The 23,978-nt window shown below is 39.0% G+C and overlaps 1 protein-coding gene across 1 annotated transcript in view; it reads right to left on the bottom strand.

Annotated features, from left to right (window-relative positions):
* The window catches only part of UGGT2 (UDP-glucose glycoprotein glucosyltransferase 2), a 272,650-nt gene that overhangs the window by 169,116 nt on the left and 79,556 nt on the right, over positions 1–23,978 (bottom strand). The window contains exons 10-12 of the mRNA XM_034758248.1: positions 19,477–19,537; positions 10,274–10,365; positions 2,065–2,215 (exon numbers count right to left, since the gene is read on the bottom strand). Coding sequence (XP_034614139.1) covers positions 2,065–2,215; positions 10,274–10,365; positions 19,477–19,537 — 304 coding nt within the window. The remainder of the gene's footprint in view (positions 1–2,064; positions 2,216–10,273; positions 10,366–19,476; positions 19,538–23,978) is intronic.

Here is a 23,978-nt window from a genome sequence, read left to right as displayed (position 1 = left end):
GGGACATTTATCGAGTGTTCCATCACTCGTCGTCCAGTCCCACCTTCTGTCTGTCAGAGGGTTAGGGACACCCAGAGCATGGGTTTGCATCCTTGAACATTTTGGCTAATAGCCATTGATGAACCTATCTCCATGAACTTTTCTTTTTTTAACCTAGTTATACTTTTGGCATTTACAACATCCTCTGGCAACGAGATACACAGGTTAACTGAATGTTGCATTAAGAAGTACTTACTTATGTTTGTCTTAAACCTACTGCCTTTTAATTTCATTGGGTAATGTAGCATTCTGTTGGCTTTTAGACTACCACACTGCATATTGACAGATGTTTTCAGACAACTATCCATGATGATTCCAAGATCTCTTTCTTGAGTAATAACAGCTAATTTAGACCCATCATTTTATATGTATAGTTGGGATTATGTTTCCAATGTGCATTACTCTGCATTTACCAACATTGAATTTCATCTGCTATTTTGTTGCCCAGTCTCCCAGTTTCGAGAGATCCCTCTGTAACTCTTTGCAGTCAACTTTTGACTTACCTATCTTGAGTAATTTTATATCTGCACACTTTGCCACTTCCTGATTACCCCTTTTTCCAGATCATTTATGAATATATTGAACAGCACAGGTCCAAGTACAAATCCTTAGAGGACCCTGCTGTTTACCTCTCTTCACTGTGAAAACGGACCATTTATTCCTATCCTTTGTTTCCTAACTTTTAACCAGACACTGATTCGTGAGAGGACTTTCCCTCTTATCCCATGACTCCTTACTTTGCTTAAGAGCCTTTGGTGAGGAACCTTGTTAAAGGCTTTCTGAAGTCCAGGTACACTATATCCACTGGATCACCTTTGTTAACACATCTTTTGACCCCCTCAAAGAATTCTAATGGATTGGTGAGGCATGATTTCCCTTTACAAAAATCATGTTGACTCTTCTCCAGCAAATCATGTTCATCTATATGTCTGACAATTCTATTCTTTACTGTAGTTTCAACCAATTAGCCTGCTACTGAAGATAGGCTAACTGAGCTATAATTACCAAGACTGCCTTTGGAGCCCTTTTTTTTAAATCGACGTTACATTAGCTATCTTTCAGTCATCTGGAACAGAGGCTGATTGAAGCAATAACATACCACAGTTAGTAGTTCTGCAGTTTCATATTTGAGTTCCTTCAGAACTCTTCAGTGAATACTATCTGATCCTGGTGACTTACTATTGTTTAATTTATCAATTTGTTCCAAAACCTCCTCTAGTGACAACTGAATCGGGACAGTTCCTTAGATTTAACAACTAAAAAGAATAGCTCAGGTGTGGGAATCTTCCTCACATCCTCTGCAGTAAAGACTGATACAAAGAATTCATTTAGCTTTTCCGCAACAGCCTTATCTTATCAGTGCTCCTTTAGCACCTCCATTGTCCAATGGTCGCACTGACTGTTTTGCAGGCTTCCTGCTTCTGATGTACTTGGAAAAAATGCTGTTAGTTTTGGTAGTTGCTCTTCAAATTCTTTTGTGGCCTGTCTTATTGTACTTTTACACTTGACTTGTCAGAATTTATATTCCTTTCTATTTTCCTCAGTAGGATTTGACTTCTAATTTTTAAAAGATGTCTTTTTGTCTCTCACCATCACTTTTACTCTGTTGTTTAGCCATGGGTGCATTATTTTGGTCCAGTTACCGCTTCTGTGTTATTGTTTTTTTAATTTCAGGTAAACATACAGTTTGAGCCTCTTTTATGGTGTTTTTAAAAAGTTCCCATGCAGCTTGCAGGCATTTCATTCTAGCTTGAAGAAGCAGTCATTAGTGGTGCCTAGAAATATTATCTCTGCATTCCATCCTGAGGTAACATGTACATGTCTATGCTATATAGACAGATATCATCCCTTACCCTGAAATTTTTTCCATTGTTTACTGACATTTAATGTTTTTGACTCGTAATTTCAATGCAATTGCCGACAGAACAGAAAATATGTAAGAAAAAGACACACAACTCAAAAATACAAACTAACAAATTTTGTCACCAGCAAAATTTAAAACTAAGTAGTTATTTGGCTACTCACTATTATCGAAGAGTGACGAATATCTAATGAAAAACTGTCATCCACAGGATGGATCTGTAATCTCATAAATTTGCTGAAGGTCTTCTCTTTGATTCCAAGGTCATGAAGCCCATGAAGCATTTTTCCTTCCAGTTTAAGAGTTTCCAAAATACTTTGTATTAAAATAGAAAACAAGTTATACATATAAGTCTTTATAATGACATAATCAGGAAAACATTCCAAAAGTTTGAGGAAGAAAGGGATACTTTTAGTATTAAAAATGTTCCCAAAAATGCCTTCCTTCTGCAATGAAATGCTTGAAACTAAATTAAAAAATAAATAGCTATTATTTTAAACCCCTTTCCAAAAAGCATTAAGACACTATTGTAACTATGTTTATACATTTTTCTGCAGAGTAGCAATGGTTAAGGCAAGCTGTTTGTCACAGGAAACAAATGGAGAAGTAACAGTTTTGTCAATCATAAAATCCAAAATTCCCAATTTATCTGAAAAATAAGGTACAGCAAACTTTTTTCCAAATATATTAAAGTTTTTTTTATATTAAAGAAAGTACTAAACACACATTACATTTATTCAACTAGGAAAAATCCATTAATCACATTGAATAATGATAATATGCTTTTAACAATTATACAAGGCTTGTTTTGAAAAAAAAAAAAAGCTATATACTAAATGATAATCTAGTGACCATGAGGTTGGAAAAAAGGATCTCTCAATGGCTGGATAGCTGAGATCACTGCTAAATGGACTCCCGGGGAACTTAGAGAAAGACCCAAGGATTTGAGAAGGAACAGGTGCTCTAAAATGTTTTTAATCTTAGCTTCTGCTGGATGTATTCCCTGAAAAGTGGGCCAGACTGAAAAACATTTCTACTTAACCAAATAAGTGGATCTAGTGAACTGCTTTCTCATATTAAGCAATATTTCCTGAACTGCCACTGAGCAGTCCTTCTCAACTTGATTTAATCAATCAACAGCCAAGCCATGAGTTGCAGACTGTTGAGTCCCAGATGCAGCTCCTATTCAGGTTGCTGGGACAGAAGATCTGGAAGGTGAGTCAAGAGCCTGAAGATCCAAGAACCAGCACTATCTCGACTAAATTGGCATTATAAGAATTAACTTGGTGTGCTCTTGTTTCAATCTGAGGATCACTTGTGGGGCGAGGATTAGGGGGTAAAGGCATCCATGAGACTCAATCCTCATCACAGAAGAAAGGTGTTGGTCAGTGAATCTGAACTGTGATCCATTCAGCAACAAAACTGACAGCATTTCTTGTCTTTTATTGCAAGCAGGTTGACTGACTGAATACCCCAGACTTGGAAGATGGACCTGAGCATGATATTCTTGAGGGACCATTTGTGATTCTGAGAATCTCCTGCTGAGATGATCAGCCAGCTGATCCTGGAAACAAGTTAAGTGAACGGCAATAGAAGCAATGCCTTTCCTGACGTAAAAATCCCACAGATTCATGGCTTCTGACAAAACCGATCTGAGCATATCCCTCCCTGTCTGTTTAGGTAGTACATGGCGGTTGTATTGTCAGTCAATAGCTGAACCAATAAGCCCGTGATCTGAGGGAGAAAAGCATGGCAAGCGTTGTGAATTGCCCAGAGCTTGAGGACATATAATTATAGAACCACAGAATCATAGGGTTAGAAGGACCGCAAAGGTCATCTAGTACAGAAGTTTTCAACCTGTGGGTCTGCAGACCATGTCTAATAGGTTCATGAAAGGTTGTTGTTACATAAAACAATTGTTTTCAACCTGTGGTCTGCAGATCCCTGGGGTCCACGGATTATATCTAAGATTTCCAAAGGGGTCCACACCTTCATTTGAAAAAATTTAGGGGGCCGCAAATGAAAAAAGGTTGAAAACCACTGACCTAGTCTAACCCCCTAACAATATGCAGGATTTGTTGTGTCTAAACCATCCAAGACAGACAGCTATCCAGCCTCTTTTTGAAAATCTCCAGTAAAGGATCAGAGGGGTAGCCGTGTTAGTCTGAATCCGTAAAAAGCAACAGAGGGTCCTGTGACACCTTTAAGACTAACAGAAGTATTAGGAGCATAAGCTTTCGTGGGTAAGAACCTCACTTCTTCAGATGCAAGCTTTTTCCAGTAAAGGAGATTCCATGACTTCCCTAGGCAGTTTGTTTCATTGTCCTACTGTTATTACAGTTAGAAAGTTTTTCCTGAGATTTACTCTAAATCTGCAATGATGTAGTTTGAACCCATTGCCTGTTGTTCTTTCCTCTGTGGCAAGAGAGAACAAATTTTTACCCATCTTTTTTATGTCAAACTTTCAAGTATTTGAAGACTGCTATCATGTCCCTCCTTAATTTCCTCTTTTCCAAACTAAACATACCCAGTTCCTTCGCCTTTGCTCAGATGGCTTGCATTCCAATTATATGATCATCTTTATCACTCATCTCTGGATCCTTTCCAGCTTTTCTACATCCTTTCTATGCAGTGGTGACCAAAACTCGACACAGTACTCCAGCTGAGGCCTATTCAGTGCCAAGTAAAATGGTACTACCACCTCCCATGACTTGCATGCTATGCCTCTGTTAATGCAACCCAAAACTGCATTGCTTTTCTTGCAACAGCATCACATTGTTGACTCCTGTTGAGGTTGTGATTCACTACAACTCCTGGATTCTTCTCAGAAGTGCTGTTGCCAAGCCAGTTATCCCCCATTCTGTATTTGTCCATTTGGTTTTTCTTCCCTACATGTAGCACCTTACATTTGTCTTTGTTGAATTTCATTCTGTTGTTTATAACCCAGTTCTCCAATTTAACAAGATCTCTTTGAATGTTAGCTCTATCCTCCAAAGTGTTTGCACCCCCCCAGCTTTGTGTCATCTGCAAATCTGATCAGTATGCTCTCTATTCATTCCTACATCCAAGTCATTAATAAAGATGTTAAATAACATCTGACCCAGAACAGATCACTGTGGAACTTCATTTAAGATCTCCTTCCTATTCAGCATCTTTCTATTAATAGTTACTCTTTGTTTGCAGTTGTTTAACCAATTATGTATTCACATAATGATAGTTCTGCTGAGCTCGCATTTCTCCAGTTACATATGAGAATGTCATGGGGGACTGTGTCAGAGCCTTAATAAAGTCCAGGAATATTATGTCAACCACATTCCCCAAGTCCACCAAACCAGTTACCTTTTCAAATAATAAAATCAAGCTGGTTTTGGTATGATTTGTTTTTAGTAAATCCATGCTAGCTGCTAGTGATCTCCACTTCATACTCCAAGTATTTGCAAACTGGGTGCTTTATACATTGTTCTAGTAGCTTCCCAGGTATTGGGGACAGGCTGACTGGTCTATAGTTCCCTGATTCCTCCTTTTCCCTCTTTTTAAAAGATGGGCACTACATTAGCCCTTCTCCAGTTTTCTGGGACCTCTCCTGTCATCCATGAGTTTGCAAATATTATTGCCAGTGGCTCTGAGATTTCTTCATCTAATTCCTTCAGCATCCTGGAGTGAATAGCATCAGGCCCTGCTGATTGAACTCATTCAAATTAGTCAGAAGATCTATGACTCATTCTTAACTTATCCTGATAGCACGCAAGTCATCCCTTCCCCTTTATTGTCTATGATAACTTCATTAGTCATCTGGTTACATGTTATGAAGCAAAGCAGGCATTGAGTAGCTCCGCTTTCTTATCTTCCATTACTAGCTCATCTTCTCCATTGAGCAGCAGACCCACACCATCCCTGATCTTTCTTTTTTGTCTGACATACTTGTAGAACCCCTACTTGTTGTCTCTTAGATTTCTAGCCAGTTGTAACTCATTCCTTGCCTTGGCTTTCCTGATTTTGTCCCTACATGCTTGTACTATTCTCATATATACTTCCTTAGTGATATGGCTCTCTTTCAATTTCCTGTACGTATCCCCATTGGTTTTCAGATAGCTAAAAACCTCCTTGTGCAACCAAATTGGCCTCCTATGGCTCTTCTTATCTTTCCACTGCATTGGAACAGCTTGATGCTGAGCCTCTAATATTATATCTTTTAGGAACTGCCAGCCCCCTTCGACTCCTTTTCTTCCTAACTGGTGTTTCTATGGGACCTTGCCTACTATTTCTCTTAGTTGGTTGAAGTCCACCTTTTTGAAGTCCAGTGTCTTTGCTTTGTTGTTCTCATTTATATGAAGAGTCAATTCATGCTCTGTCCATAATGCTTGGAGGTCACAAACCACTGGGTAAGCATCTCACCCTATCAGAGAGACGTCGGTAATGATTATCTTGGAAGGAAGGGGGTGATAAAAAGGTACACCTCCAGATATGTTGTTCTGATCCATCCACCACTTTAGGGAACGTAGGACCGCAGGAGGAACCCAACCAACTTGTCTGAGGGGTGTCCGCTTGGTCAGCTGACTGACTTCATCCACCCTTGAATGATGCACAGGTGCAGCCGGGCACACTGGGTCACTTAACTACATGAGGCCATGTGGCCTAGTAACTTTAGACCACAGAAGTAGAGTATGACTAGCGAGAGTGAGATAATTGGTAAATGATCTGAAATCTGTCTTGAGGGAGAAAAAAACATGTTCATAGACTCAAATAGGGCCTCAGTGAACTCAATTTTCTCTGTTGGGACTACTGTGGATTTTTCTTTGTGCAACAAGAGTCCCAGACAATCTAAGAGAAAGATGATAAACTAGACTTGGTGAAGAACCTGATGTTTGGATCTGCATCACACTAACCAATCATCTAGATATGGGACTACTTATACTCCCTTTCTCCTCAAGTAGGCCACCACCACCATACAGTTAGTGAATACTGGTGGGGCCAAGGACAGGCCAAAGGGAAAGACTCTGTACTGATCATGTTGGCCTTGTACTACAAAACTCTGAAACCTCCTGGAACTCGTCTGTACTGCCACGTAGAAATAGGTCTCTGGAGATTAAGGACCACAAATCAGTCCTTGAGATCTAGGGAAGGAATGATCGATGCTAGAGAAATCCTGTGAAATCTTATATACTTGATCATCTTGTTGAGATTTTGAAGGTCCAGTATGGGTCTCAGACCCCCCTTGGACTTGGAGATCAAGAATGTCTCGTGAGTAAAACCTCTTTCTACCATGTTGAATGGGAACTTCTTCTATGGCTCCTACACTGAGCAAAGTCCAAACTTCTTGAAGGAGCTATGACTCATGAGATGGGTCCATGAAAAGGGGCAGGATAGATGGGAGGGAAAAGGGGGTGGAGAGGTACTGGATAGAATATCCCAACCTTGTAGTGCTTAGGACCCATTTTTCTGACATTATGTCTTCCTAAGCACTGAGGAAATGGGATACTTTGTCCCCAAATGGGGATGTGAAATGGTGAGCAGGAAGATCACCAATGATGTATTGCTGTCCTCGAAGGAGAACTCACATGGGCTGCATACTCACAGTTGGCAGTGTTGAGCAGAAAGGCCTCCTTCTCTGCGATTTGTGCTTTCTTCTTGAAAAATTATACTGCCTTGGTGGGTATAAAGATCCTCTCTAGTACTGATGTTGATACTATAGCTGCAGGAGTCTGCATAGAATCCCAATGAATGAAGTGTAGTACAAGAGTCTTTAAATGAATGTAGTTTCATCAGTTGTGTACAAAAACAAAAACTGACCAACAAATGAGACGTCCTTCCTGGTTTGCTGGAGGTCCAAGGCTATGCCCAAGTTTTGTAACCGTGAGGCTGTCCTCATTGTTATCGCAGAGAACAACCTCTAAAAGAAGTTGCATCAAGCACAGACTGGAGCAATGTCGTGGCTACCATACAACCTTTTACCAGGAAAGCCTTATATTCCTTTCTGACGTTGCTTCCCAGTTTACAAAGTTGTATTTAGCTAACAGCGCCTAATGGTTTGCTATCTGCATCTGCAGAGAGGAGTTGGAATATTTTCTTCTCCCAAACAAGAGTCTCTTTGGCTCTTTTTCTTTGAGGGTTTATTTAAATCTCCCCTGATGTGATCTCTCATTGGCAGACACAACTAGCAGGGAATTTGAGGCAGGATGGGAATAAAAACACTTGAAGTCTTGCAGTGGGCCACAATACTGTTACCTGTATGATTAGCTATAGGACCTGCAGAGGCTGGAATGTGTCATAAGGTCTTTGCCAGTTCTAGATGAGCCTCATTAATTGGGAGGGCTACCCTCTTGAGGCAGCCACCTGGAAAATGTTCAAAAGCTTGTGAGTGCTCTCTTGCACAAGCTCAGATTGAATGCCTAAAGCCTCAGTCAGTCTCCTCAGCAGGACCTGATAAGACTTAAAATCCTCTAGAACCGGAGAATAGTGTGGGATCATTGAGTCGACAGGTGAGGAAGTCAGGTTAACAGTAGTCAATGGATCCTCCTGTGGTACAACTGGTTACTCCTGCATCACTGGCTGTTCGTGGGCAATAGTTTCTCTGTGTGCTTCCAATCTAGGTGGCTCTGGAAACTGCTTTGCCAAACATTCTGGCAACCTTCCCCTTGACTAAACCAGTGATCAAAACCTGGGGGCTCAGGAAACACCCCAGCAGTTCCAAAACAGCCACTGAACCCAACTGCGATGAGCTGTCAAAGTAGTCAGTTGGTATTAGGGGGTGCCAAACCAGATGAGGCCATTAACTGACTTGACTTATTTGTAGCCCATTGTGAAGACGCCAACATCGATACTGAGTCAGGGATGGTAGACGGTATCACAAATGCATCCCAAGACATCGAGGGTATGGTGTTGTAAATTGATCCTCTATAGTACTGATGTTGATAATGTAGCTGCGGAAAGACCTTGTAGTCATTGCCAAGGTATAAACTGTAATCAGTACCCACTACAACGAACATTCCAGTAGCAAGGCCACAAACACCGAGCCAGAGAGAACAACCAGTACTGAGGTCGAAGGCCATACTAGTGCTGACATTATGTGTGCTGGTGCTGAAGATGGTACTGGGGCCAAATCTGTGCCACATTAGTTAACTGGTACCGATACTGGCACCGCTAACAGTCTCTGCACCAGAACTGAGGAGCCAGACAGGCCCAGGACAGCGGAAGCCACTGCCACTGTGGTGGACTCCTGTACTACAGGAGAGTTTGAGATGGAAGTCAGAGTAAATTCCTTAGCTGCCTCATAAGCTTTTGCTGTTGTCAGTACTAATAATGTTAATGCCAAAACACAGTTTGTTGCTACCAGAATTGACAGCACAGTACTGGTATTTCCCTGCTGCAGGAGAAGGCCCAGCTCTACCCTGAATACCTGAAGAATCCTGATGATGTTCCAAGTCTTTTTGTGAAGAACAAGAGGAACCCTTCTTTGATTTCAAGTGGCTGTAGTCTATCTTATGGATCCTGATTCAGGGAAGACCCTGGAAAAGAAGACTGACTCCTCTTTCTCTGTAGAGAAGAATCTGAGTCTAGGCTTCTGTCTGAAACATCTGCGGGCAGGCAGCAGGGCATACAATTGAGGGTCCTGGGGCTGAGGTAGGCCTCACTGCCAGCTCTATGAGGTGTATGAGGAGCAGATTTCTGAAGACCTTCAATTTTTTCTTGAAATAATGACAGACACTGCACCTCTCCTTTGTATGTCCCTCATAAAGACACAAAAGGCAGCATTGGGTCACTATTTGGAACTATACTGACTGGAAAAAAATAATATTTGTGATGTTCAAAAAGGCTTATTTCAGACATCCAAAAAATGTTCAAACACAATAAAATAAAAAATAAGCCTTACAATGCTTCTGTCAATGAAGCTTAATAAACAATAAGTGGTCCAATAAAAGATATTACCTCACCCACTGTATCTCTCTAAAGAAGCTTAATGTGATACAAAATGTCACTCCTAGCTGACTAACTTAACTTTCTAAAAATTATGACGAGGAGAATGCATGTAATTTATCTTTAAAAAAAATAAACACTTTCTACACCTGTTTTACATATGCATACAGTATTCCTTCCATTCTCTATTTTCAGTTTACATAGCAAGTTGTCCCGTCTGTAAACAAGATCTTCCAAGGAGAAAATACTATCAGATATTACCATAAAATGTTCACATACAAAGCCATGTCACTTGTATTTCATATATACTCTACAAGAATCTGAATTGTAATACTGGAGTTATAAATTTGATACATCTCAAAGTATGGAACACAGGATATTATCTAATATTGTGAACACAAAAAAAACTGTTAATTCTAGAAACTGTAGAACTTATAAATTGAATAATGAAATTCTTACCTAAATGCATCATGAAAATCGAGGTCAATAGGAAGACCATTTAGAAATAAACGTGCTTCTCCAGGCTGAATTCCGAGTATTTCATGGAAATGCTTGAAAGGGAAAGTGGAAAAATTGCTAGTTTTCTAAGATAAATGCCAACAATAAAACAAAAACTTATTTAGAACTTAAAGTAAATCCTACTACAATACCTGCAAATTTTGTGGAATACATAGAAAATCTGATCTCCATAATTAAAAAAAAAAATCTTTTCACCAGAATTCTCGCAGAAAAAATAGACAAAATCCTGTTATAAACACAATTTTACATATTTTGAACGCTATAACAAATGAAAAAGCTATAGAAAACATAAAATGTGGTTTACACTGGTTTTATAATATATACATGATAAAATATTCTTAATGTTTCTTGTTAGAAAATTGATACTTCTCAGCAATATAGGAAAGTGGCACTTAATTCTTCAAAAACTATCCATGCCATTTTCTCCCCAAACTAACAAAAGCAAACAAAACCTCACCTTTGTTGCATACTACTGAATCACCACTCAGGAGTAGCATATAAACACTGAAGGGCAGCTTCTTCAGATGTTAGCCTCTATATTACAAAATGCAAAACACTGTGTTTTGCAACATTTAAGAGACAAGGTCAAACTTAAAAACACACTTCTGTATAAAGAATTGTTACCTTCTAATATTACAGGTACCAGAAATCACTAAAACTGTAAAAAGTTAAAGAAAAACTATTTTTCCATGTTTCCCCCGATTTGTTTCCTATATGCATTTGACAGCACTTACTATGCAGTTGCTGTGGTTAATAATCAGTTGCACTTCCTGTCTCATGAACTACACATGACATCACACTCTTGTGCTGCTCTGGAGGGAGCTCAGACATACATCCCTAGCTCTACAAGAGGGTATTTAACAGCAGCAGCAGCGAAGCTGCTCTGAGTTTTGTGTGATGTGGATAGCTCTTTTTTTCCCTGGGAAAATTACATGGAAATGGAGCAAGAGGAACCACCGGGCAAGAGAACATTTCTTCACTTCCAAAACTAGGCATGGGGTAGGGGAGCAATGGCATTCTGAAAAGGGGAGAAAGTGAGCTCCTCTATCACTGTCTGACTTCTACATATAGCTGGAGTGCTCCCTTACACTCCTCCTGGTGGACACCTGATACTAGTGAAGGCAATGCAACTCACCCACATGGGCCTAGATCACAAAGGGAGAAAATACTCCATACTGGACTGAGAAAAGAGACAAATTTAGCAACCAGAAAGGATAGCAGCAGCTGAATGGGGGCTACCACACATGCTTTCTAACTATGAATGAGAAAAATCTGCCTGATACTAGGCTGGAAGGGAGGGGACAAATAAGAGAAGGCGTGCCCCTCAGCCTTTTCTCAGGACCAGCAAGATATTTGGGCTCTGAAAAGGGGACAGATGTCCTATTCCACAGCCTCTCTACAGTTGCTAGCAACAAGCTAGGGATAGGAAAATCAACAAGGACAAAAAAAGAGTCTTACCCCCAAGATGACAATCCCCACTCACAAAAATTCAGGACCAGACCAGGAAAGCATGAGGGTCAGCAGGGGTCTCTGAGATATGGCTCAGTCCCCACCAAAGGAGCAAGGAGAACCAAAATCAGGCATGTAAAGGGAGAAAAGCTGCTGCCTGTTGCTGGTGCATAAGAAGTGTGTCTGCATTTTAATAGAAAACCAATTGGAACCCTTTTCTATGCAAGTTACTCCATTTGTGTGATTCTTTCATACTGCAATAAAGAAGTAAAAAGTAGGAAAATTTGGTCAAAATGTATTCTGAAAATGTGCAGACGGGGCTCGGAAGCTAGTCAACTTACCCAAAATTAGCTAACCAAGTTACCTCATTTTAGTTATATTGACTAGTTTCAAGATGGCAGGGTCCTTTTGAGACAGCATAGTTATAACCACAGACTCAGGAAATGCAAAGTTAAGAGCTAGATTGTCAGCATTTAACAGAAGCCCTGAGTAGGAGACACACAATCCTTCTCCCAGCTCCATCATCTCTTGGAATAATACTGTTTCTTGGGTTAGCTAACCCTTCCACCGATCCGTGTACAGTGGAGACATGACATGGCATCTCCTAGAGGAACACAGAGGGGGTAGTCCCTGAGACAGGATAAAATTAAACTGTGCCATGCCTGAGTTTATCCCTAGTGCAGAGGGACTCCTTGTAAACATATGCAAGGCAATGTCCCTTAACCAGAAAAATAGTTTTAGAAACATATGCTATATATGTACAATACATTTGAGTTAAGATTATTGAAAAATTTACATTTCATGCCTTTGTGATTTTAACCATACAGACTTAACACTGCATTGCACAGATTTTCACATTTAATTTCTTTATTCATTTATAAAAGATTAAATTATAAATTGCTTGGGCATAGTAATATTACCATTTAAATGCTTGGACACTTACATGCCCTTGGGTGAATAGGCTGGAGGATGCTGAACTCCTTTTTTGACTGCTGTTATTGTTTACATTATAGTAATTGTATCTTCCCAACAGAGATAGAACTTGAAAATTATCATCAACTGCTGTAAAACTCATGGAGGATTCCCAAAAATATGGGATTTCATGTGTCTGCAATTTCCTCCCATGCTGATATTAAGCAACAGGGACAGCTTTGTTTTTCAATGGGGCACTTTCATAGTGTGCCACCTCTGCTGAATTACAATAGAGCTATATGTGCTGCCTCAGTTAGCCTTCTGAGGAAGACAATTATTTGAGGCACTCTTGACTGTTAATTCAATAATACCCTTCTTAGGGATGGTTTATTACAAAAACTCTTACAAAAAAGATCATAAAGAAAAGTCCCAAATAAAAAGTATTTTGGCTTTTAGGATTCCTCTGAAGTCTGCCCTCTATGCTCTGTACCCAGTTCCCTCAGAGGTCTCTCTAAGGGCTTGTCTACACTTCAGATGCTGCAGCTGCGCTACTTCAGTGAAGTGCTAGCCACACCAACAGGAGGGATTCTCCCATCAGCATAGGTACTCTACCTCCCCAAGAGGCAGTAGCTAGGTCAGCGGGAGAATTCGCCCATCAGCCAAGAGCTGTCTACACTAAGTGTAGGTTGTTTTAACTGCATCACTCCGGGGTGTGGATTCTTCACACCTGTGAGCAACATAGTAATACTGACCTAATTTCCTAGTGTAGACCAGGCCTTTGTCTTTAATCCTCTCATCATGCCTGGAGCTGGGCGGCAATTCATCTCTCAGTTTGTATCTTCTCCTTATGGCAGAATCCCCAGCTCTCCTCTGGAGCCAGATAATTCAAAAAATTATTATCCTTCAAGCAAATTATTTCAGTAGCCTTCTGAAAACCTAAATCCCTGGGCCTTTCCAAGCTGGTCAGTGAGAACATGTTCAATATCATATGGGCTAGAGCTTCATGATCTCTTTCTAAAAAAATATTAGCTCTTGGTTGGAATTTTATCACGGATGTTACAAGCCACTTGGAGAACAGCGTTCACTGGAACGTCTTGTGGCATTCCCATGACATGTCCAAAAAGCATAAGGTGCTGTCTGAGGACAAGAGCCCCGGTAGTTTGTAGACCAGAGTGACCATAAACATCTGCATTACAAATGAAGTCATTCCACTTTATGCATTGGCATTTTGTGTGGAAAAGCCTCCAGCTTTGCCCAGTCTGAGCGGCGTAGTGTCCAGGTTTTGCAGCTATACAACAGTATGGGGAGGATACAGCTTGAATAGATCCTGAACTTGGTTGTTGAGCTGAGATGATGTTGATTCCATATTCATTGTAAATGACCCATGGCAGATGCTGCGATGCTAATCCAATGGAGAACCTCTGTGTCAGAGTTGGAGGAACTGGTGAGTACAGAACCCAAATAGCAAAAGCTGGAGACTGCTGTTTCATTGTTCAAAGAGATTGGAGTCACTGGTGGACCTGGTTCTAGATTTTGCAGCTTTGTCTTTGACCACAAAACATAGAGGCCAATCTTAGCTAACCCCTCCTCCATTTGCTGGAGTGCCTTGTGAAACCTGTCGGGGGTCTATACCAAAAGAGCAATGTCATCAACATAGTCAAGGCCTTTCTCATTAAGAGATATCACCAATCTTAATGCCTATGGACCTGACGGAATGCATGAAGTCCATTGCCCAACAAAAGAGTGCAGGGACCAAGATGTAGGCCTTCCTGACACCAGATACTGATTAAAAAGGTGCAGACACCCAATTCCCCAGAGGTACACAGGCAGTGGTTCCATTATGCAGCTCTCTAATCAAGTCCACAGAGTGGAAGGGACACCTATGCCCTTTCAGGGCATTAAGTGGGGTTTGATACGAACAAAACTAAAAGAAGAACGTCTAGTCGTATAGTTGGCAAATTACTGCACTTGCAGATGTGTTGTATTTAGCAGGTATTTTGAATCATTCACATACAGCAGTCCTTAGTACAGACTCTTACAGTTGGATGTCATTTTGACTACATTTAATCATCATATGGTTTTCAACCTTTAATATGTTTTAGTCATTTCCTCTCATTACATTTTCTATTCAACTTCCATTATCTGAGAAGGGAATCATTCAGTTATGCACAGCATGAGATCATATCTTCCCTGCTGCTAGATAGATGCACTGTAGCTCAAGAAGTTGCATGACAATTTAATGCACTGTAATGGTGATGTTTAGAAAGTTGCCTAACTTTTATTCATACAAAAGAATTTTTTTTATTATTATTTTAAAGTTATATGCTGTAGTATTGATGTTTTACTGGCCCTTCCTTTAAATTATCCTTGTCAGTTAATTCCAGATGGGTATTTTTTATTTGCTCGTATTTGGGTTTTTTTTTAATTCTTCTGTTTGGGGGAGGTGTTTTTATTTGATGGTTGGTTGCTTTTTGTTTGTTTTTGCATAACTAAAGCTAAACTAAAACCCCAAATTTATTTATTTTGCTGGCCTTGTTGAGAAATGGTGCCATTTACTACTTTTGGGTAAGAGAGAAAAGTGTTAGGGAAATTACAAATATATATTATAAACAATATGGATTCCATAATCTCTTTTAGTCAAACAAAGATGGTGTTAACTAGACACTCATTAAATGAGGATTATAAAAAAAAAAAAAAAAGAGGCCAGAGAATGCAGAGGGAGGGCTAAACTGAAGGACTACATACTGCTTACATCCACATGAACACAGCTCTGTAAGAACAATACTTAAAATTATTTTTAAGTACTTCTAAGTATAAACTGACTAGATACTGAATTCAGTAACTAGTTATTTTGGCTTCTGCATATTTTTTGTAAGTTTTAAGGTACAATGTTAAGTTTGGATGAGCAGTTTAAGTCAGTTGTAATGAGAGTGTGATGATGGGGTATGTCTAGTAGGAAAGAGGCTGAATTGTTAGCTGTTAATTTCCAAACATGCCCAGGTTTGGGCTTTTAAAGGTGCAAACAGAATTTTTGTAAATGAAATAATATTGTTTTGGAGTATTAGCTGAAATTCATTAAAACTTATTTTCAACCTTAGCTCTATTTTTATTGAGTTTGATTTTTTGTTCGTGAATTGGAATCAAGTCGGAAACTTTAGTCTTCAGTTCCAGGAAGTGGAGAAAGTTTGTATTCTCCAGGGAAGTCATTACTCTTGTCCTCTTCTCATATGGAAATAGTTGCTGAAGAGGTATCAATCTCCTCAGAATTTAAGTAGAGTTCCTCTCTGTGCTCATGTTCAGCAATTTTCCTTCTGATTCCCAAAAAAGTTTGTACGTAGCTGCATCAACATGGGTGGTAGAAGGGTCAGTGCAGGTAGAACAAGCATTGACATCAGCTGTGCTAATACTACTGTCACAGTAAGTTCCATTGGTAACTGGGATGGGATGTGCATCATGTGCTATGGTACAGGTCACAGATTTCATTGCTGATGTCCCCAAAACATCCACAGTGCTGTGAATTCCAACTTACCCAATATGAGGATGTTGTTTTTTGGGATTAAGGCTGTTGCAAAAACACTCTAATGATAGAGGTCATTAGATTATGCAATAACTCTTGCTATAGCCTCTTAGAATCAAATATCACACAGTCACTGCTTAAAGAGATGGCTGTCAAGCCAAGAACAATGTCAGCTGGGAATCAGGTGACAACTGTTCCCCTCTTAGCACAGACTGAGCACACATTTTGGAGATGATGTCTTGTTTAACACTCAGAAGACAGTGCTGATGTGTCCCAGAGACACAAATGCAATCAGATCTTGCAGGACTCTATACACATGGGAATGCTGACGTTGGGTTTATCTTTTCACTGGACCTACACTAAATCAGGCTGACAGGAATTTGTAACAACCAGCTTTAAACATCAAGACTGGATGTTACTTTGAAGTAGAGAATGACTAGTTCTTTGAAATGAAGTAGTTTCAGCTCCCTTGTGCTAGAACAGGTGCAATTAAGAGGTAGGGCAGCACCTGGCTGGGGCTATAAACATCCAGGCTTTCAGTAAGAAAGGGGGATGATCAAGAAGGAACAGCAACAGGAAGCGTCCTGGGAGTGGCTGCCAAAGTCCTCTGGGAGGGGAAGCAGTGGGAACCGGGAGAAGGAGAAGAGAAGGGCATCCAGGGAGAAAGTTCTGGGAGACAGTGCTCATTTAAAAGAGCACAGAAGAATCCTGCTAGAGGCCATGAAGCAGAAGGGAGTGAAAGGAAAGGGGAAAATCTCCTGGGAGCTGTAGTCCAGGATGGGCTAAGGAACTGGGTTGTTGTTTTTGCTTATGTTTGGAAAATAAAATCGTTTACAATGAAATGTATGGCAGTGGGTCCTTTAAGGGCTGGGGACAAGCCAGCGCCTTACAGAAGATTCTCAGGTACATTCTTTGAAAGACCCGAAAGTGCAGAGCGACATCTTACATTGCAGACACATATCTTACAGTGCAGACAACCATAATCTTCACTCAGGCAGAAGGCATTGTAATCATGTCTCTTCATTAGCAACACAAAGATTATATTTAGGCTACCTAAAGCAGCCCCAGGGTGTTTTTCATTCTCCATCTGAAAGAGAAATGGTACTTAATACAATTTTTAAAATGAAGAAGTGTAAAGGTGCATCAAGAATTGAACTGCAACAATAAAATACCATAAACTGGGCATTCAAAATACTATGGTGATGGGTATGGTATAAAATTTATATAGAATAATGTACGGAACCAAAGTGTGGTACAAAGAAACTGAAGAGCTCAAAGCCTGCCTCTATTAACAATGAAAAGCACAGAAGGCCCAACCTCACACCAAAGCGCAAAAGCACCTGGAAAAAGTTAAGCAATGCCTATTGCTCCATCAACTCACCCAGCTACAGTGCTTTATGAGTAGATACAATGCTCCATGTCTGCAGTCCATCCTCAACTAGATGCTCCAAAGTGAGAGATAGCATAGGTGGGAGGACGGGAGGGAGGGAGGGAGTACTAAGAATGTCAATACTACCTACAGCATCATAGTTTGCCAACTAAGTCAGTGCCTTGATTGAAGACAATTTTTAAAACAAATAAGGAAACTCACAGAAGAAAATTCAAAATTGATATAAGGATCTGAAGGCAAGCTGTGTTCCCACAGCATGATCAAAGCTCAGATAAATGCTACGGAGAACTGGTAACTCCTCCACCAAATATAGAATCATAAAAGATTAGGGCTGGAAGAGACCTCAGGAGGTCATCTAGTCCAACCCCTGCTCAATACAGGGCCAACACCAACTAAATCATCCCAGCCAGGGCTTTGTCAAGCTGGGCCTTAAAAACCTAAGGATAGAGATTCCACCACCTCCCTAGGTAACCCATTCCAGAGCTTCACCACCCTCCTAGTGAAATAGTGTTTCCTAATATCCAACCTAGACCTCCCCCACTGCAACTTGAGACTATTGCTCCTTGTTCTGTCATCTGCCACCACTGAGAACAGCCGAATTCCATCCTCTTTGGAACCCTCCCCACCCCCCATTCAAGTAGTTGAAGGCTGCTATCAAATCCCCCCTCACTCTTCTCTTCTGCAGACTAAACAAGCCCAGTTCCCCCAGCCTCTCCTCGTAAGTCATGTGCCCCAGCCCTCTGATCATTTTCGTTGTCCTCCGCTGGACTCTCTCCAATTTGTCCATGTCCTTTCTGTAGTGGGGGGCCCAAAACTAGACGCAATACTCCAGATGTGGCCTCACCAGTGCCAAATACAGGGGAATAATCACTTCCCTCAATCCTACTAATGCAGCCCAATATGCCATTAGTCTTCTTGGCAATAAGGGCACACTGCTGACTCATATCCAGCTTCTTATCCACTGTAATCCTCAGGTCCTTTTCTACAGAACTGCTGCTTAGCCAGTCAGTCCATATCTTGTAGTGGTGCATGGAATTCTTCCATCCTAAGTCCTGACTTTGCACTTGTCCTTGTTGAACCTCATCAGATTTCTTTTGGTCCAATCCTCCAATTTGTCTAGGTCACTCTGGATCCTATCCCTACCCTCCAGCGTATCTACCTCTCCACCCAGCTTAGTGTCATCTGCGAACTTGCTGAGGGTGCAATCCATCCCATCATCCAGATCATTAATAAAGATGTTGAACAAAACTGGCCCCAGGTTTTGCTCAATGTGCTCATAAAGGAAATGATGTTGGGATAATGAGTGAAGGGGTATTATGGAACATTTAGAATTAAGGGGGTTCTCACCTGATCACACTTTGAAAGCATGGACAAAGGACTAGAAATCCACCTAGATGGGAAGTTTTGGACAACTGCATGTTATGTAGTACGTGCTTCATAAATTATGTGACCTTTTTGATAGAAAAATGTACACTGTATATATGCAATTAAATATTCTACTAATGTATGTTTGAAACAGTTTAATTAAGATTAAACCCCTCCCCATAAGGTTTACTTAAATATTAATGGCCTGATTTCCCAACAAGATGAGTATCTGCAGCTCCCATTCATTTCAATGGGAGTTGGGTTGCTTAGCAAACCTACAAACCAGCCTCATATCCTTTCATTAACTAAAGACAGAGCATAGTTATTGAAGCAAACACAAGAGAAGTGAAGAAAAAGAAATCAATTATTTAAATTTAGGAACAGAATACATTTTTAAATGATTTCCTCCTCTATTAGAAATCAGTTAAAAGTTGCTATATTAACACAAAAATGTCCCATAGCTGTAATTTGATTGTCACTTTATGTATAATTCAAGGAACACGGGCAAACCTTCTGATTTTTCTCTATTTCATTTCGCATTTGTTGGTTTACAGGAATTCTGGTTAAAGATCTGTAGGAATAAAATATTGGTATTATTCAGCCATTCTACACTTAAACAAACATTCTTCCGCATCTAATATATGTTATTTTAAGGGGTACAGAGATCAGCCTTAAAAAAAAATCCCAAATCTAAACATATACGGTTACCTCAATATTTACAATATTATTTCACCTTCTTTATATTAAATTTAGGGAATAGCTAGCATTTTGTACATACTGAAGTTACTTAAGTATCCAAGATATTATCTTACTTCAAAATTTCAAATCTGGATGTTAAAGTTATTTACCTCCATATCTAGGCAATTAAATCAAAGTGGTCTGAAGCTCTCAATTTTGACCTTAGGCTATTGGAAAGTGTTATGAACAACCACTTACAAAGGTAGTCTAGCCATTAGAGAACGTGTTTGGGGACTGAGCCACCTAGGTTCTGTTTCCAACTCAGCCAGTCACTATGTACACTAGGATAAATTACTTAACCTCCGTGCCTCAGTTTACTAATCTCAAAAATGGTAATAAAACACAAATGTATAGTATCTCATCAGCATATTGCAAGGCTTAATTAGCATTCAAATACACTTTGAAATCTCTGTAGGAGAGGATCTATAGCAAGTTCAAAGTATTATTAATAGTGGGTATCTTTACATATTAACAAACTTTCTCCTATATCTACAGCAACCATAGTTTGGCTCCCTTCACCATTTAAAAAAGTTGTGGAAGGCTTTACCAACTTTATTTCCTGGATGTGAAAATATGCTGCTGAAAATATAATCCATCTTCAACAAAGACCACTGGAAAAAGTGCAGGAAGTATATCATGCTGCCTCAAGGGGCTGTCAGAGGCTTTTTAATTCTTTTGTTTGCAAGGACAAGCAAAGTTTTCTTTTTGAGATTTAGCTGCCAGAAACTCATTAACCCATTCTAACACTTCAGGGGAAGGATGGGTTCATTGGTGAAACATGAATATAGTGAAAGTCAGCGAAAACGATTACTTCTGAGATGGTGTGGGGAAAACCTCAGTTCCCACAAGTAAGCTTTACTTCCCTTTGAACATGCTAAGAAGTCTTGATTGCCTGACACCTCCCCAGAAAGCATGTCAGTTACTGCCTTGCTCCTTATGGTAAAAATATTCTTCTCATAGTGAGAACAGAACAACTTAAAGCCTCAATATCTGCAAGAGGTACAGATGAGTTTTTTATTTTCTTTGATTTAGCTTTCTCTTATTCCATGCTTTCAGATAATAAATTTCTAAAGAAAGAAAATGGTGGCAAGACAACACTAAGGCAGTCACTGGCCTATATAAGGCAGGAATAAAATTGGAAAAACAGAAGTAAGAACTATAGAGGACAGAAAATTCCTAGATGGTAATTAGTTATCATTCTGCTTGTCAAAGGGAGTGAAGAGGAAGAACTCAGGGTCTATGATCTCACAGAGAAAGCTAGAAAAATACAGAATAGATTGTGTGTTATAAAAGATGCTGAGGTCAGTAATTGTTCGGGAAGATGTGAATACTCATTCATGCCTTCACATCTCATGAATAACAGAGTCATCCCAAATTCATCTTTATAAAACTTTTATAACCAACCAAACATGTTTATTCTCTATGCATATACAAACACACTAAATATCCTACTATCTGTGTCAACTGTTTTTTTTTTTAAGTATAACATTTTAATGCAGGAGAACAAGAATGGAAACGATATAGAATAATAATTTCTTTCAAAAATGAAAACGGATTTAAATGAAAAATTTATAATAAAGAAAATATAATCACAAGGATTGATAAGAACACCTCAAACTAGCTTAAAGATGCCAGCAAAACACCCAATTGAGAAATGAAGCACAAGGGGTAGGAAAAAAACACTATTAAGCTAAAAGCCTGAAAGCAATTGGCTCTGCAGCACAGAGTTTCGAGAGAGCCTGCTACCAGCAATAAGCATCATTTAGAAATATAGCTTATATAACATTTTCCCCCCATCAGAAAGTATTTCTGTAACTGATGGGAATTAATACTGAGAGTTAATTTAGCCAAAGGAATAATTTAGCCATTAAATAAGTAGGACAAATCACAAAGCTAAAAATTGAAGAGCGAAACGTGTAAACACCAACACAGTAAATACCATTCTGGCCCTGTATGAATACTTTCAAACAGTCTTGAAGTAGCTAGTCATTGTTTAAAAAAAGTAACTCAGTCCTATTTGAATCTGAGTACATTTGGCATAATTTGTAGCTCATTATTATTAATTATTATTGTTATTGTATTATTAGTAGTAGTGGTAGTATAAAATTAGCTCCTAGAGGCCTCAAGCAGAATCAGTGCTCCATCATGTGGGGAACTGTCTAGATACAAATCAGAACACAGTCCCTGTCCAAGAAGTTTACAATCTAAATAGAGAAGACACAAAAAAGTAGAGGCAGAACACAATGGAAGGGGGAAAAGAGCAGACAAAGCTGTCATGACATTAACAGGAACCTAACATCACATGTGTTATCTTAAATGCTTCTAGGGTGGGTTTTTTTGTTATAAGACAAGTGAACAACAGATGATATTAATGAATCACTAACTGGCCCCGTGACTAGCCATTATCATTTGGCATGGTGTCATGTTTTTTGGGGAGGCAGGTTATGAAAAAATTTGAAGGGAGAGGACAGTTAATATTTTGAGCATATTAAAAGTTATACTTTAATAAGCATTTATCTCAGTGGTATATATTTACATTTCATCCAGATAAAAGAGAAAAAGATAAATATTTATCTCTGGTTATGCTATGTTATACAATGGTCAGACTTTTCAGTTTTAGTACTTTCCAGTTTCACTATTATAAACAACAAATTTAAAAATAATAAAATGAGCTCCAAACATAAAATTATCTAAAAGAATGGGTAAGAGAAGAGTATACAGTACAGCGATGCGCAAGTAGATATGTTTATTCAGAAAGCATCATTTTAACCAAACTGTAATTACTTATTTTGATGCACATAAGTTAAATGTGTAAGGGGAGAACATTACGACACACAAAGCAGTACATTGAGTTCAATGAACATCCCAGAACCCCATTTAAACCCTTAAATTAACCTCCATCTGCAGCTAGGTGGGTATTAATAAGACTACTACGTGATTTTGAGAAGGTTTTTGTAATATTTAAATGTTGCAGTGTTTGTCTTTATTACTCTTTTTCTCTTTTATCTGGATAAAATATAAATACATACCACTGAGATAAATGCTTATTAAAGTATAACTTTTAATATGCTCAAAATATTAACATTTGTAAATTATGCATGGATATCAGGAAACTCAGGGTATGTACTGGTACTGCCTATTGTTTTAGGATTATGTACTAGCCAGATACTTACAAACTGGTAAATTGTATGTCAACTAACAAAAAATATGTTATATATATTTTTTTATCTTCCAAATATGTCACTTGTTTCACTGTCTGCATACTGTCAAATGAACTGGCCTCTCTTAAGTTAGAAGATGTTATTTCATAAATACTAACTCATGCTGACCTTTCTTCTAGGAAACAGAATGAGACATGAAAATGAAGCTCACCACTAGAAAGCCTGGGAAAAGGACACTTATAAAGTTTTAAACTTTTCTTTTAAATAAAAGGACCGTTTTTGGATACAAATGTTACTTTTTAATTTTAATTTGACAAATACAGTTTTGTGTTTTGATTTAAATATTTGTCTACAATATTTACAACTCAAACTTTGCAGAATTGTGCTAGTTCATGATAGCCAGAAAATGAATACTCCACTTTCACTGTCCAAAATGAGTGATGTACAAAAAAATAAAAAGCATAAATAATGAAAAGTAAATTTTATTATTAAAATTATTTCAGTTGCACTATTAAAGTATCGTTGCTAATGCAAGTTAGGAAATGTAATTTATTTTGTTCAATGGGCCTGATTCTTCTCTGATTTACTCATTCAACTCCACTGACTTCAGCAGAATTACTCATTTATGACAGGTTATGTCAGTGGAGAATCAGAATACATGAATTCTTTTTACTTGATGAGTTTTTTCAATTTAAGACTGCTGTAAGCACACACCCATCAATTTAAAAATAATATTTTTTCTGATTTTTAAACTTATAGTGTTAAAAGTAATGTCAAAGATTTGTATAACTAAAAAAAATTAGTGTGATAGAATCTATTTTTATTTCTTGTCCGTTTAGGTCTATTTTCATTACAGTCTATTTCCCCTGTCATACACAGCAAAAAGGAAGACACTTTACTTAAGAACACAAGAACGGCCATACTGGGTGAGACCAAAGGTCTATCTAGCCCAGGATCCTGTCTTCTGACAGTGGCCAATGCCAGGTGCCCCAGAGGGAATGAACAGAACAGGTAATCATCAAGTGATCCATCCCCGTCACCCATTCCCAGCTTCTGGCAAACAGAGTCCAGGGACACCATCGTTGCCCATCCTAGCTAATAGCCATTGATGGA

The sequence above is a fragment of the Trachemys scripta genome, chromosome 1 (genome assembly GCF_013100865.1).
Source record: "Trachemys scripta elegans isolate TJP31775 chromosome 1, CAS_Tse_1.0, whole genome shotgun sequence".
In the NCBI taxonomy this organism is placed as follows: domain Eukaryota; kingdom Metazoa; phylum Chordata; order Testudines; family Emydidae; genus Trachemys; species Trachemys scripta.
This window is presented reverse-complemented; position numbering and strand designations above follow the sequence as displayed.